The 16,113-nt window shown below is 34.7% G+C and overlaps 1 protein-coding gene across 6 annotated transcripts in view; it reads left to right on the top strand.

The window, feature by feature from the left end:
• TMEM161B (transmembrane protein 161B) overlaps positions 1-16,113 on the top strand; it is an 80,977-nt gene that overhangs the window by 19,215 nt on the left and 45,649 nt on the right. For 3 of the 6 annotated variants that reach the window (XM_054555728.2, XM_009240884.3, XM_063724177.1), the window contains exon 2: positions 8,734-8,837. The exons of 2 other annotated variants lie outside the window; for them this stretch is intronic. In XM_054555728.2, the coding sequence (XP_054411703.1) occupies positions 8,764-8,837 (74 nt within the window). In that variant the 5' untranslated portion in view covers positions 8,734-8,763. Of the gene's footprint in view, positions 1-3,273; positions 3,991-8,733; positions 8,838-16,113 lie in introns of those variants that run through there. One more of the 6 variants, XM_063724178.1, reaches the window with a different exon arrangement.

Raw genomic sequence — 16,113 nt, 5'->3', positions numbered from 1 at the left:
TCTTTCTGAGAGAGAATTATTGGGGATAATAATTCTGGGGAGTAGGAATGCTTCCTCTACTCCTTCTCTGGAAATACCGCTTGCTTATATGGTAAAAACCTGGAAAATTACGATCTGAGTTTTAAAAAAAGTTTTTGGGTTGAGTTGCCATTGGAACTAAGTGCACGATTGAAAGAGAAAAAGATTTTAGAAATCTTGTATTCTTAACAATTGAAAAGAGGTTAAATAACAATGTCATGACTAGCCTTGAGAATCCCCTTGTGCAGTTAGAAATGCTTTGCAAGCTCAAAAATGACTGTGCTAGGCTCCTTCTGGGAAGAGTAATGGTGACTGCCCAGCACTGAAGCTCAGTAACTAAGGCTTTTACCTTTTGTGATAATGGCCTGGATTCAATGCCTGGCTTAGGGACTGAGTCCTTTCTGGTTTGACATTTGTGAGACATTTTGCCTCTTATTGACCCTTTTCCCTTCCATGGACAGTTTTCCATTTCCTGCTTTCTTTCTGTGGAGGGCATACAGGGCTTTGAGGCCTTTGTATGTAGATGGTTAGTTGGGAAACTGAGACTCTAGAGAATGTGGCCAGACCGAAATGTGAGTTGTACCCAGTTTGCATGGCAAAACTTTCCTTTCTTTGTGCTACTTTTGCCATTTATAAAACCACTTTCCATTTCTTTGGAAATACCTAGTGTGTCAGTGGTTAAGTCATAATCTTAGTTGAGGCTTACTGGGGGAAACAAAAGAAGGCTTAAAAGCCAGAGGTGTCATCTGTTTGTCATGGCTAGAGTGTGGTAAACAGAGATTTAAAAGGATTTCCTTAAAAGAGCTCTATGGTTAAAAGTCAGGTTAATTAAAAGCTGGTAGGTAAGCTATACATATATTTAAAAGGCCTTTATAAGCTTTTTTGTCTTCTTGGATCTTGTTTTATTGAGGAAAAGTTTTTTTTTTTCTCAGTCGACTGAATTGTTTCTCCATTTGCTTCTGTCTGTCCTCTTACCCTTGATGCCCACGTGAGATAACCTAAGGCAATTTCTAGCAGCCTGGGTCTCCTTGGGAAAAACAGAGGTACCACAATTTTGGAAGAAACCTCTGTTTTCCTCATGGAACCGCAAGAATTGTAAGCAGAGTGATCCCTCTCAGAATCAAAGTTGCTGCTCTGTTTTGTGTAGTGTTACCTGACTTTTTTTACTTTTGGGGACATCAGAAATTACTTGGCATTATGAGAGAACTTTAGCCTTGGTGTGTAATAGCTAGGTAGGAGATATACTTTTAGGGATGGCTAATGGCAGTTACGTAGGGGATATTCAGGTTTTTGCATGTTTAGATAAGAAAAGCATGCTTTTGACCACCTGGAAGGTATGGAAACATCCTACCTCCCACTGAGAAGTAAGACTCCTGTGGGAAGAATGGGCTGATTGGCTTTGGGCTGACCACCAGCCTTGGAAAAATGTCCTTGCAGTGAAATTCACTATTTTGTTCTGTAGTGTTTCTGTCTTTTTGGGACCCAGGATTTGGTGTAAAAATGGGATCCTTGATTTTTATCTGGATCTTTCCAGGTGAGGCAGATACCACTGATGATTCACAAAACTTCAGTCCACTGTGTCTTGACTCATGCATTACCTTCCAAAATGCCCTTTTACACCTTTTTGCTCTCAATAATTTCTCTCTCCTTTTGCTGTGTTCTCATAGAATCCTCTTCCTGTCTTATTACATTGTATTGTAAGCAATTACAATTGCAGTACCATTACAATTGTATTGTAATGTGTGCTTTTCCCCCATTGTTAGTAGTCCAGTGCCCCACACATGGAGTTTGTTGTTCAATAAATGTTCATCGAATACACCAAATAGACTGGTGAAAAAAGCATTGAGTTGGAAATTGTCTGGGTGCCAGATACATCAGTAACCGGGTAGTTGAGTGATGTTTGTTGTTTGGACCCTGTTTTCCTTATACATAAATTGTTCAAAGATGGTTTGTTTAAATACATCTAGTGTGAATTCTAAGTTTTATGTGAACTTGGGTTGAAATGGCAGTTTACATCTTCTTTTGGAGTATAAATTATATGAGCATCCCTAAGAAGTCTGTCTCAACGTATGTTGCTGTCACTAAAACATGTAAAGAGTAAAGAAACAAACAAATAGGAAGGTCATTGGGATATAATATCCTCTTTTTTATTTTCTCTTTTCTAACATATTTAGGGAGATAACTGAAACCATTTGGGGTGGTCTGAGTCCCAAGTATATATGCAGATATGCCTTTCAATAGTAAACAATATATGCTTTGTTTTAATCTGTCAGCAGGAGAGCTAGTTTAATGAAACATAAATGTCAACTCTTGAGGTTGACACAGTACTCAAAGTTTGAATTTATAAATTGCAGTACGTTTGTATTTAAGTTTTTAGGGTTTTATTTTCAGTATTAATAAAGCGAGACAAAATACTGTTATTTGGTACATTTTATTTCTTGGAGAATTGTTTAATTTTTCTTGTTAAGAATTTTTGTAACCTTCCAAGAAACTATTACTGACAACAATTGTAAGGATCATTCTTTTAGAGACTAAAGGCAGATAAGTTTTTCTTGCTCTTCATGGCCTTAGGTTAATAGATGTGGAAAGGTTGAAACCTAAGTTACCCCAATGTTTCACCCTTCTTGGGTGCTTATGAGCTATTTTTTAAATGGCTTTCCCCAGTTCCAGTTATCAAGAGAATCAGTGCCTAGAGGCATTGAATCCAGACAGAAACCATCTCTTTGGTCAGTTATTGTTTTGAAGTGTTAATAAAACCATTAAGGCTACTTGAATCAATGACCCATATGGTTGTGTGTTTGAGACCTCAGCCATGATAGACTTGGTATTTTCATTGCATCTCTGCTCATTTGACCAGTTTTCTATTGTGAAATTTATGTTTAAGATTATGGATAAATTTATTTAAGCATTCTCCTTTAATTAAAAATTATGAAGAATATTCAGGATATTTGATTTTTGAACATTTAGAAGTTCTGCTTTTGTATAAACTTATACAGTGACACTAAATTGGTTGGTGAAGACAGGTTATTAGAATGGTTTGTTTTTGAAGTTTAAATGATTGTGTTTCTTAGTTAATGAACTGTGTAGTTTATACATTAATACATTAATCCCTGGCATGTACACTGTAATTGTCAATTGCATAGTAATATCTTAAAAGTTGATTTGAAGTTCAACATTAATAATATACTAAATTGATAATACATATAATTCTCTAAAATGATTGCTATTTTGAAAGTGTATTCTGATGATTCATTTTTAAATTTACATGAAAAGGAGCAACTGGTGAAATATTTTCCACACAATTTAAAAATTGTCTCTCCAAAAAGTTATGTAGATTAGATTCCTGTATTGGTATAAAAGTTACTTTTTTTTTTCAGTAGCACATATTTAGTCACCTAAGAGCAGATACACTGTAGGATAGATCTGTTGACTTATATAGAAGAATATAATAATATATTTATTTAGCATAGTATTCAGGTGATGTTTTGGGAAATTATTTTCAGCCTCATTTAAGAAGAGGGAAATGGCATAGTAAAGAGATAGAGTGAGGTTACATTTTTGTATTGAACATTATTTTAGTCAAACATTAACACTGAGAATGTACTATGATGCTTGCCTTTCTTATGGTCAGTCTCTTTAATTTCTTCTTTTCTTTTATGTTTGATCACTCTCTGAGTTCTTCAACAATGTCTCTAAAATGTATTTCTCTTCTGGGTACCGAAGATACCACTGTAATTTAAAGTTTCATAATTTCTTGTCTGGATTATTACAGAAAGCTAGTTGGTATTTCCTAATTCTAGTCAATCCAGCTCACTGATTTTTCCTTGTTTGTTTTTGCCTTAACATAATTTACATCTTTAAAGGTAGATCTGTCAGCAGTATCTCATCATGTTTGGTGATTTGGAGGAAGGGGAGAGTTGGGCAAGATGCCCTCTTCCCCAGTTTATATACTGCCTCATATGTATCTTCCAGGTCAGTCTTTCTGAAATACCATTTAACAGTTATGACTAGTAGTTGTGACTGAGACATAATTTTTGCTGTTAAGGAGCAGAAATCATATACTCTTAATAAATTATTATAGATGTTTGTGAGAGATTTTACTGAATTATGACCTTGAAGATTCTGTGTAATGCTGTCAGTTCTTTCAAAGCTAGGTTGATGTTCCCATTGTTTACAAAACTTCCCATGACTACAAAATGATCTCTTGCTTTTAAGTCTGTAATCTCAGATAGACCAACCTTCTGGCATACTTACTAATGTATTTCTTGGTCTTGTTCTGCCTGAAAGAGTTCTTTGTAATGGTATTCATTGTATGGAGATTGTAGAACTTCTATCACAAACTCACAGAAAATAGGATAGTAAATTCAAATGATAGGAAATGTGAAAGAAAAGGGTAAAAAATGCAACCTTTGATGTTAGGTCAGTAGAAAAATGAACTGAACTTTAACCTAGTTGATAGAGTTTAAGACATTAAAATATCCACAAATAAAACCATAGTTGAGTCAGGTTTGGTAGACATTTTAAAAACAGTTGGGTAACATGATACCTCTAGTTTTGTTTTATCCCTTTTTGCAGATGACGTGATTCCATATCTAGAAAACCCCATAGTCTCTGCCCAAAAGCTCCTTAATCTGACACACAACTTGAGCAAAGTTTCAGAACACAAAATCAATGTATACAAATCAGTAGCATTCCTATACATCAACACCAAGTTGAGAGCCAGGTCAAGAATGCAATCTGACTCACAATAGCCACAAAAAGAGTAAAATTCCTAGGATTACAGCTAACTAAGGAGGTGAAAGACCTGTATAACCGGAATTACAAAATACTGCTCAAAGAAATCAGAGATAACATAAACAAATGGAAAAGCATTCCATGCTCATGGATAGGAAGAATTAATATTGTCCAAATGGCCATACTGCCCAAAGCAATGTGCAGATTCAATGCTATTCCTATCAAAACTGCCAATGACATTCTTCACAGAATTAGAAAAATATTTTAAAATTCATATGGAACCAAAAAAGCTCAAATAGCTATGGCAGTCCTAAGCAATAAAAAACAAAGCTGGAGGCATCACATTACTCGACTTCAAATTATACCACAAGGCTATAGTAACCAAAACGTCGTGGTAGTGGTACAAAAATAGACACATAGGCCAATGGAGCAGCATAGGGAACTCAGAAATAATGCCACACACCTGCAACCATGTGATCTTTGACACAATCAACAAAACCAAGCAATGGGGAAAGATTTCCTGCTCAGTAAATCGTACTGGGATAACTGGCAAGCCATATGCAGAAGATTAAAGCTGGACCCCTTCCTTACACCATGTACAAAAATCAACTTAAGATGGATTAAAAACTTAAACCTAAAATCAAAAACCAATAAAAACCCTGGAAGATAACCTAGGAAATACTGTCTAGACTTAGGACCTGGGAGAGACTTCCTGACAAAGATGCCAAAAGCAATTGCAACAATAACAAAAATTGTCAGATGGGACCTAATTATACTTTTTTAAAGAGCTTCTGCACAGTAAAAGAAACTATCAACAAAGTAAACAGACAACCTGCAGAATGAGAGAAAATATTTGCAAACTATGGATCTGGCAAAGGTGTAATATTCTGAATGTATAAGGAACTTAAACAAATTTACAAGCAAAAACCAGACAACTCAATCAAAAAGTGGGCAAAGGACATGAACAGACACCTTTCAAAAAAAGTGGGCAAGGAACACAGACACCTTTCAAACGGAGACATTTATGTGGCCAACAAACATGAAAAAATGCTAAACATCACTAATCATTAGAGAAATGTAAATCAGAACCACAGTGAGATACTATCTCACACCAGTTAAGATGGCTGTTAATAAAAAGTCAAAAATAACAGATGCTGGTGAGGTTATGGAGATAAGGAATCACTTATGCTCTGCTGGTGGGAATGTAAATTAGTTCAGCCATTGTGCAAAGCAGTTTGGGGACTTCTCAAATAACTTAAAACAGATTACCATTTGACCCAGTAATCCCATTATTGGATATATATTCAAAGGACTATAAATCATTCTACTGTAAACACACATGCATGTGTATGTTCATTGCAGCACTATTCACAATAGCGAAGACAAGGAGTCAACCTAAATGCCCATCAGTGGTAGACTGGATAAAGAAAACGTGGTATTAATACATATATACCATGGAATACTATCCAGCCATTGAAAGAATGGGATCATGTCCTTTGAAGCAACATGGATGGAATTTGAGGCCTTTATCCTAAGCAAACTTATGCAGGAACAGAAAACCAAATACCGCATGTTTTCATTTATAAGTGAGAGCTAAACACTGAGTACACATTAACACAAAGAAGGGAACAACATACGCTAGGGCCTACTTGAGGATGGAAGGTAGGAGGAGGGTGATGATTGAAAAACTACCTGTCAGGTACTATGCTCATTACCTAGGTGATGAAATAATTTGCACCCCAGACCATTGTGACATGCAATTTACCTATATAACAAACCTGCACATGTATCCCTGAACCTAAAATAAAAGTTAAATAAAAAAATAAATGGTCCTGTTTAAGAACCATTTTTAATTTCTTTTTTGAGAACTGTCTGTACATATTTTTTCTTTTTTAAATTAGGCAATTGATCTTTTACTAATTAATTTATAATCTCTATAATATCCAATAAGTAAATTAGCTCTTTTTGATGAGTTATACTTTTCCCCAGTTAATCTTTTTACATTGTTTATATTATAGTTTCTTCATGCAGAAATTTTATTTCATTTTTTTCAACTTGTTTTGGTCTTCTTTTATCATTTAGGAGACTGCTGTCTCTTTTCGAAAGTCTTTATTCTTGACATAAGAAAAATTGTGTCTTCTAGTAGTGATAATAACAATGGCAATAAAAACAAATAGTGCTAACATAACCCTGTACCAGGCATAATTTCTAATCACAGCTTGATGAAGTAGATGGAATTTCTAACTCCATTTTATAGAAGAGGAACTAGACTTGCAGAATGTTTGATTAAATAACATGTCCAAAGTCATATAGCTAGTAGGTGATGGAGACCAGCTTCTAACTCACGCAGTTAGGGTTCAGAAGCCGTTCTCTTAAACCAATAGGCATACTGTTTTTTCTTCTTAAATTTTTTAACATTTTTAAGTGCTTTTTTGGTATAGAAGGTTTGAGGTAGGAATTCAACTTTATTTTTGGAGTACTTGGCTAGAGGAGGAGCCAGCAAAGGGGAGGATAAAGGATTGATCATCAGTGTAGTAATAAAGCAAGGAATGTGGTGTACCATGTAGGATACTGCTGAGATTTAAGTTGAGGAAAAATAATTTGTCAAGATGGAGTGAATCTTCCTTTATGGTATATGTTTCAGTGGAATATGCTGAAGTAGAAGTCAGATGGATACTGTATGGGAGATATGAGAAAATGGAAACAGTGAGAACAAGTCTTGAAAAGTGGCTGTGAATATGAGGTTGAGAGAAGACTGTCAAACAGGGGGAAATTACTGTTATTCTCTAGAAAAAATGAAAGAGACTTACAGGTATTACACAATGCTGATAGGAAGGATTCAAAATAGAAAAGAGATTAAAGAAGATAGAGGAAGACTATTCAATGGCGCACGTTCCTGAAAATCAAAGAGAGTGGGCTCTAAAGCACAGATAGATTTGCTTTCTATGGAAGATGCTCTATTATTTCTCGGGTATAAGAAAAGACAGATGTAGATACAAGTGACTTTGTGAGCTTATTGATGGGAAGTGAGAGGGTTCCCATTTGATTGTATCTATTTTTCCTGTAAAGTAGATGTCCTCTACTGAGTGGAGAGTTAGATGTTTGAAGGGGATTGGAGATGTGAAGAGAGGAAAGAAGGTTTGAATTAGCCATCATGGAGAATATGGGAAGGATTGATGAGAGTAAACTAAGAGGATTGTTGGACAGTAAGACCCATTCGCTGGAAGTGGGTGGTAACAGCATGAGTTCAGTTTTCTTTATTAGTGACTTTCAAGCCAGTTCTGCCATCACACTTCGTATAGTTAATGGTTTATGATCACTACCACCTAGGATTAAAACCAGGCATATTACTTTTAAAGCTTGTCAAGCTAATGTTTTTAGTGTGTAGAGTAAATTGGAGAAGGATGAAGAAATCACTTTCCACTTCATTTTGATATCCTTAATTTATGCAGAACATTTCTTGAGAATAGATTATAGATGTGTATACTAATTCATTTTAAGTTTATATTAGACTATGTGATCTTGAATACCTAATTACCAGAATTTAACAGTTGTCCCTCAGTATCCGCCCAGGGGATTTGTCCCAGGACCACCCCATACCAAAATCTGAGGATGCTCAAGTCCCTTATATAAAATGACATAGTATTTGCATATAACCTATGCACATCCTCTTGTATACTTGAAATTATCTCTAGATTACTTATAATACCTAATACAATGTAAAGCTATGTTAATAGTTATACTCTATTTTTAAAATTTGTAATATATTTTTAATTGTATTATTTTTTACTGTATTTTTTTCCTGCACATTTTTGATCTGCAGTTGTGGAGCCTGCAGATATGGAGGGCTGAGAGTAATGTATTTTAATAGTAAACTCATTTTTCTTAAAATGTAATTTTCAAAATGTACAGAAAGTTTTCCAGCAATGTCCCCAAATCCAAATTCATTCATTATTAAATTTGTTTGTTTTTTTTACACAGGGTGTGATAGGTATACAGCTGGTTGTTACCATGGTGATGGCCAGTGTCATGCAGAAGATTATACCTCACTATTCTCTTGCTCGATGGCTACTCTGTAATGGCAGGTAAGGCAAGGATAGGCTGATTTCAACTGACACTTTCAATCTCTAGTTTACCAAAATGATTAACTTCCTAGTTACTGTTTCTAAAACTATAACAAAGGGAAGTCATAAGAAAAATCTAGCTTTCTTATTTCTCTTAAAAAATTAATTTTTTTGGGGGGAACAAGACCTTGCTATGTTGCCCAGGCTGTTCTTCAACTCCTGGCCTCAAGCAAATCCTCCCACCTCAGCTTCCCAAAGTTCTGGGATTGCCTCGTTATAGCTTCCTTATTACTCTTAGTTTGAGATATTAGTAGTTTATCTGTTTAGCACAAAGGTAATAGGGTCATGGACAAGAATTCAGTCCTCCCACCCCTACCTTCTTTTTTTTTTCAGTCTGTGGTCACTGAAAACACCACATATTTTTCTAATTACCTTTAAAAAATTTGGTCAACAAGGGGGTGAGAAATTGTAAATCCAAGTGCTTAAATATTTTTGCTATTGTTCGAAGAAAATACTGAAAGCATATATTCTATTGGTGGCTCAGTCCAGAATTTATTATAATACAGATATTAGGAGTTCTTAGTTTTACTGCAAAGAATTTTAAACTGTTAAATTTAGCAAGGAGGGGGATAAAGTTATGTTGGGGATTTTAATTTTGTCTACTACATTATAAGCTCACAATCCCTGCTCCTTCCACAAAGGAGCTAAGTAGGCTTGCTGAAACATGTACCTCCCACCCCCCAAAAAAATTAGATTAAAAAAGTATAGGTATAGATACAGTGGGGAGAAATCAAGGAAAGTCTGCACACAGAAAAACATGCCAAAATCCTGTGTAATTGTGAAAGGTAAGTGATAAATTTGGTACCATGACTATTTCAATTGTTCATTTCAGTTAAATAACCAAATTTTGTTACTGCTTTCTTTTGGTTAGGCCTATTGAAGTTAGAAAAACAATGGATACCTGTCCTAGTAATGATTTCATGTTCTACAAGACAAATACGCTTTTCATTCAGGGTCATCCCATTTACAAAGCTTAAATTTCCTTCACATAATTTATTTTCTATTTTAAATTATTTGTATTCTTCTCTATGCTTTCTACTTTTTCCATCTTGATGTTTAATATTGAAAAATATTATTCAGACTGCTTTAAAATTTTTTTGGAACAATGTGATACACAGGTGTGTGTGTGTATAATGAATGTGTGAGAGAGCTGTTCACAAATGCACATTTTTAGGAGCAAAATAAATAATGACTAAAGTTTTGGTAAAGTGTAAAATAAGTGAAAATAATCTTTAACTATTTTTTTACTGTGTAGGCTTAATATGCCTGTGCAATCTTGTTTACTGATTTAGCTTAGCAAAACCATTTTCGAAGATCAGGAAAAGATAAACATCAGCTGGGCAAATTATCAATTTGAAGTAAAAAGGGTCTCAGTAAACTACATAACATACATTAAGGTAGCTTACTTTCTCCTGAGAATTGTGTGTTTCTAAACTATGTTTATGATGTAATGTCACTTCCGTATCTCCTTTGTCTGTAAAGACCTTGACAATCTTGTCCCATTTTAGTGTACATGCATTTTCATCTTGTTACATATTGTTTTCCATCTATTTCTATAAAATTTATACTCACTAGTGAAAACTAAAGCCTGAGAGATAAAAAAACTGATTATCTTTATTAATATTGGAAGATTTATATTTAAAATCTTTTTCTGATAGGAATGTGTCATAAGTATACATAGATAATTTGAGAGTAAGCTCAGCCTTTAAAAAGAAACACGAAATTGGTTTTGTGATCTTGACTTGTTTTTGTAAATAGATTAACTTTTGTGTTGGTTAATGCTGCCTTTAATGCCATATCAGGTTCTAAGGATGTCGAGAAAGTCTAGTAATGGTTACTTTTCTGCTATAGGTAGTTTCATTTCCTCTCAATTTTGTTTTGTTTTGTTTTTAAGATTATCTACCTTTTTTAATGTTAAGTCCTGAAATATTGAGGTCATGTTGTCATTTATCTCAGTCGAATAAGATTATTGATTTTATCCTTTTGGCATAATTATTGTTTTATGAGCCTTTTGTAATATATAATGATTCTGTTTTAACAGAAAAAAACCTAAAATTATAAATTGCCTATGTAAAAATATTACTGATCAGAAATGACAATTTGCATTTTAAATCATATGATGCAGTTGGGTTGAAGAGAGAAATCTGAGGGCATTCTTTAGGGTCTGTAAAGTGCTTAAAGGAATTTAAGGGGAGAGGATCATGAATTTTTTTTACAACTATGAATAGTGTAGGATGGCTTGGGAGTGACTAAATTGAACAGAACTATTTAAAAGAACTGTTCAAGTAAATAGATGTGTAGATAACATGAGAGATTAGTCATGAGTATGACAGAAGAAATTTGTTTCTGTATATATCATGTTAATATTCATTTATTCCATTGGTATCCTAAGTTGTAAATAAATGTTCTTTTTTTAAGTTATGGCTTCTCTTTTGGTGTCAATTAATCTGTCCTGTCTCTCATTGACCTCTTTCCCTTCGAAATGGAGAGTTTGAAGTTGCAGCTGATTGTAGTGCAGTTCGCCCTCCATATTTCTGGATTCAGCCAATCATAGATAAAAAATACTCAGAAAAAAAATAAACTTTTTAAGTTAAAAAAATACACTATAAAAACTATATAGCATCTGTGTTGTATTAGGTATTATGAGAAACCTAGAGATTATTTAATATATAAGGGAGAATGTGCGTGGTTTTTATGCAAATAAAAACTTTTGTATAAGGAGTTTTAGCATCTTTGGATTTTCGTATCCTGGAAGGGGTGTTGGGGGTATCGGATGGTCCCCCACCTACCCCCAATTTCCCTCAGATACCTGGGGACAATTGTATGTTGACTTAATGAGTAAGCCATTTTCCTGAAAGAGTTAATACCTTGACAAAATAAGCAATTATACTTGAAGGAATAAGCAGCTTTTACTTACAAATTAGCAGTTAGTTGATTTTTAATATTAAAAAATTGACTAATTTTGTAGCTCTTGTTAAATAACACATATTGCTATTAGTATTTTTTTAGACTGTTCTTTTAAATTTTTTTTTAAAAGAAACTGTGTATATAGTGTTTAGTCTGGTTTAACTCCGTTAATATTACCCTTATAATTGTTTAAAATTTTATACTGATACAATTTTTTAAATGTTTTGTTTCATTAAGATCTGTTCATTGAGCTAGGGAGATGTGGTGGTATGTTACAACTTCCAAAATCTCAGTGTTATAAAATTAATGAAAGTTTCTCAGTTTCTTCAGACAGGAAGCAGGGTCAAATGGGGAATCAGAAAGGGATTGGGCAGCTCTCCAGGTAGGTCCCTCACAAAATGATGACTCAAGGGCTCAGCTATCCTCCGAGCTTATGGCTCCTCTGTTCTCCCTGCTACCTTGGAGTCCCCTGCTAGATTGCTGTGCCAGTTGGTGAGTGAAGAGAGAGTGAGCTGTGGATCTTTCAGGAGATTGTTAAATGTCAAACTTAGAAGTAGATACATCATTTTTGCCCACATTACAGAGGCTGGGGCCTTGTGACTAGTTCTGGCCAAAGTGCAGGGAGGGTGGGAAATAATACTTATGATATAAAAAACAAGATTGGTGAGTACTTAGTTACTTTCTGCCATAGGTGATATTATCTCCATTTTTACAAATGACAAAACAAGTTTTAAATGATTTACTCAGTTTCACACACTGATAAATGAAACAGATTCAGACCTCTTATCCTGAAAGTCTGATTCACAGTCTAGTATTTAGTGATTTATGGCTGCTCATCAGTTCCATATCTTGTCCTGGAACTGTCATACTTGAATAGAGTTTTAAATTTGGTTGAGGAGACAAATACAACTTTTCTACAATCACTGTGACTTTTGTTGGCAGTTTACAGAGTAATTTATTTAAATTATTTTCCTTTTCTATTGTTTTTCAAGCCATACTTTGTCTTTTAGAATATATCCTACAGGTTATAAGTAGTGTTCACTTGCTATGTTCTTATGGATTCTCCATGACAACATAATCAGCTTTTATTTTAAATTAAATTAAAAGGCACATCAGCATTTGATTACCAAAAGCATGCTAAGTATTAAGTAGAGTTTAAGAACCTAATGCCCTCACACTGTCTCTTTCTCTTTCCTTTCTAAAAGGGAAGAAAAATCCTAAGAAGTTGCTTCTCTGTTGTGAACTGCTTTCCCTCATATAAGGAACACTTGTTCTAACAGTTGGTCATATCAGTTAAAGACGTTCTTATCATGTCCCACATACCACTGATTTGTAGCCAAAGTATTTACTACTTTGTATTGTAATAAAAGTTCCTTTTTGTTTTGAAGTTTGCTTGGCCCCTCTTTTCTTGGAGAGGTAAGTGTTAGGTTATATTCTTTGTACATTTGAATAATGGGTTTTGCATGAGGAGTAGGATACTGCTTTTTCTCTTTGATAGCTTCCTTGCTGAACCTGCTTTCTGTTTTTTCTAATTGCTCAGTTCAAACCTCATGCATTTTTCTCTACCCCTTTATCTTCCGAAGTCTAGTTTGGTCTGCTGCTTCCCTTCATAAGTCCCTCACTGAAAATATATTATGGTCAGATTTATTCTGATTTTTGTCTCATCCCATATCGGTTAAAGAGGGTGTTATAACACCTTCATATCCAATTGCTCTAATTCTTTTTGCCTGTTCTTTATTGCATGTTGCCTGATCCAGTAATCTGCAAGTTCCCTTTGGTGAGAGAAACCTACCATTCAAATGCACAGTAGGTGGGACCTATGACCTAAGGGAAAGGTTTAAACCTTTAGCTAGTACCCTTAATGGAATGCCTGAGTCCTTGCTCTCCTCACCTTAGCTTTTCTAACTTCCAGTTCCAGAATGTTCATGATATTCTATCAAAATTTCCAACAAGTGTATATAATGTGTACAACAAATAGTATTTTAGCTACTTGTGCTGAAATGCTGTCTAGGTTTTAAGTGGTATTTGTTTTTGCTTAAGCGCTACTGGTCAAAATTATAGATTTAGAATGGAGACTAAAACTGTCATTAGTGACTGTTTTAGTAGGTTAGGGCTGCTATTACAAAGTACCATAGACTGAGTGGCTTATCAACAGCAGAAATGTATTTCTCAGTTCCGGGGGCTGGAAGTCTGAGGTCAGCATGCTAGTATGGTCAGGTTCTGGTAAGGACCCTCTCTCAGGTTGCAGACTGCTTACTTCTTGTATCATCACCTGGTGGAAAGAGAACAAGCTAGTTCTCTGACCTCCTTTTAAAAGGGCAGTAATCCTATTAATGAGGGCTCCACTCTCAGGAACTAGAAACTCCTGAAAGTTCCCACCTCCCGATACCATCACATTGGGGTTTAGATTTCAACACAAGAATTTGGGGGGGTGTGGGGACCATAAACATTCAGTCTATAGCAGTGACCTATGTGGTATATCATGAAATAGAGTTTTATATGATTATGTATTAAAGCTTATTTAGCTTGTGCTATTAAAACTATGCTTTTCTGTGTTTGCTCACATTTAGGTTCCTATTTTAAATTTCTGAAAGTTTTATTTCTTAAAATGTCTATAGCACTATAAATGCTACTTAAATTTTAAAAATAAAGTCTAGGTCAGGACATTCTATATTTTCTGCTACATGTTTTTTCAGTGTTGAACTGTTTTAGTAAGAGTTGTAGTTGTCTGATAATATTTTATATTAGAGGTTTATATAAGAATGATCATTGAAAAATTAATTTAGTAGAGTACAATATCAGATTGGCTTTATTATCAGAGTCACTGCAAATAATCTGAGCATAAGTGAAAAAAGCCACCAAGTAGCCAAAGTAAAAGCTATGTACTGAAAGTTGTATATTTAACTTAAATATGAAAGGCTTATTTATTTATTTTAGAGACAGGATCCTGCTATGTTGCCCAGGCTGGTTTCAAACTCCTAGGCTCAAGCAATCCTCCTGCCTTAGCCTCCCAATATGTTGGGATTACAGGTATGAGCCACCACACCCAACTGAGTTTTTAAGTGAGATTCTGTTAATACTTACTCTCTATTTTCTAAGAAATATATTTTTTCCCATTTCAAAAACAGTACATTCTACATGCTACATTCTAATGACTTTTATATCTGTATCTGTCTTACAAGCCCATATTAGAAAGGCAAGCATAGTGCAGCAGTTGCAAGCAGGCCGTCATTTTACTGAGATAGACATACCACTTAATACCAAAGGAAAAGACTGGAAATTGAGACCAGAATACAAAATGTAGTAGGTGGGAACCATACTATATGGAATCAAACTGTATATGCAACACTGACTGCTAAAGAAAATTGTGAAACTGTACTTGTAGGTTTTACTTGGAATCTATGATCACAGACCTTAGATGGCTGTTTTATACCGCCTGGCAGAGTTTGTGTGCTGTACTTCTCAGACAACTTTTTCAACCTAAATCCTTTCTCTCCAAAACTTAAGCATCTCTACCTCGGCCTCACCCTAAGCTCTTGAAACCAGAGCCCATCACTCTCATCTCTATACTACCAAACCACAACTCTGGTTAAATGTGCAGCCCCTCTTCTTTATCTTTAAATTTGTAAAATGTATTTTGTCACCTGCTCCATTTCAGTTGGATTATTCCTGTTACCACACACACTTTTTTTTAAAGTTCTCCCATTTAAAGTAACAACAACGAATAAAGAAGTCACAGCCCTACCTCTCTCGCCCTTAAAAAACAAAGCCCCTCCATATCCATTTCTTAGTTTTTGGCCATTCCTCTGTTTCCCTTTGTAGCCGAATTTGTTGAAATGTTGTCTACATAAACTTTACTTTTTCACTTTCTCATTAACTAGTGTTATACTATCTTTTAGTTCCTTTTTAGTTGGTTTTATTAATCCCTATGGATTTAGGTACCACAATTATATAATCCCCTCAAATTATCTCTGAACTGCAGATTCTAATACGTAGTTGCCCTCTTGTCACTTTTACTTGATGTCTCATGGGTACTTAAAACTTAGCATTTTTAAGTTCTTGATTTCTTCCTGATCTCTTCCATATCAGAAAAGGTACCATCATCTTCAAATCAGAAATGTAGATATTATCCTTTATTGCTTACTTTTGTTCACTCTCTTCCCTTATTCCATCAGCAAGACCTGTTGATTCACTGCCCTTGTCTCCCTCTAATTCACAGAACAACCAAAGGGATCTTAAAATGTGAATCAAATTATTTATCTACATTGCTTTGAGACCATTATTTAGCATAAAATCTGAAGTCCATACTATGACCTATTGGCCTTTGCAT

The sequence above is a fragment of the Pongo abelii genome, chromosome 4 (genome assembly GCF_028885655.2).
Source record: "Pongo abelii isolate AG06213 chromosome 4, NHGRI_mPonAbe1-v2.0_pri, whole genome shotgun sequence".
NCBI lineage: Eukaryota > Metazoa > Chordata > Mammalia > Primates > Hominidae > Pongo > Pongo abelii.
Note: the sequence above shows the minus strand (reverse complement) of the source record. Positions and strands in the feature narration are given on the sequence as shown.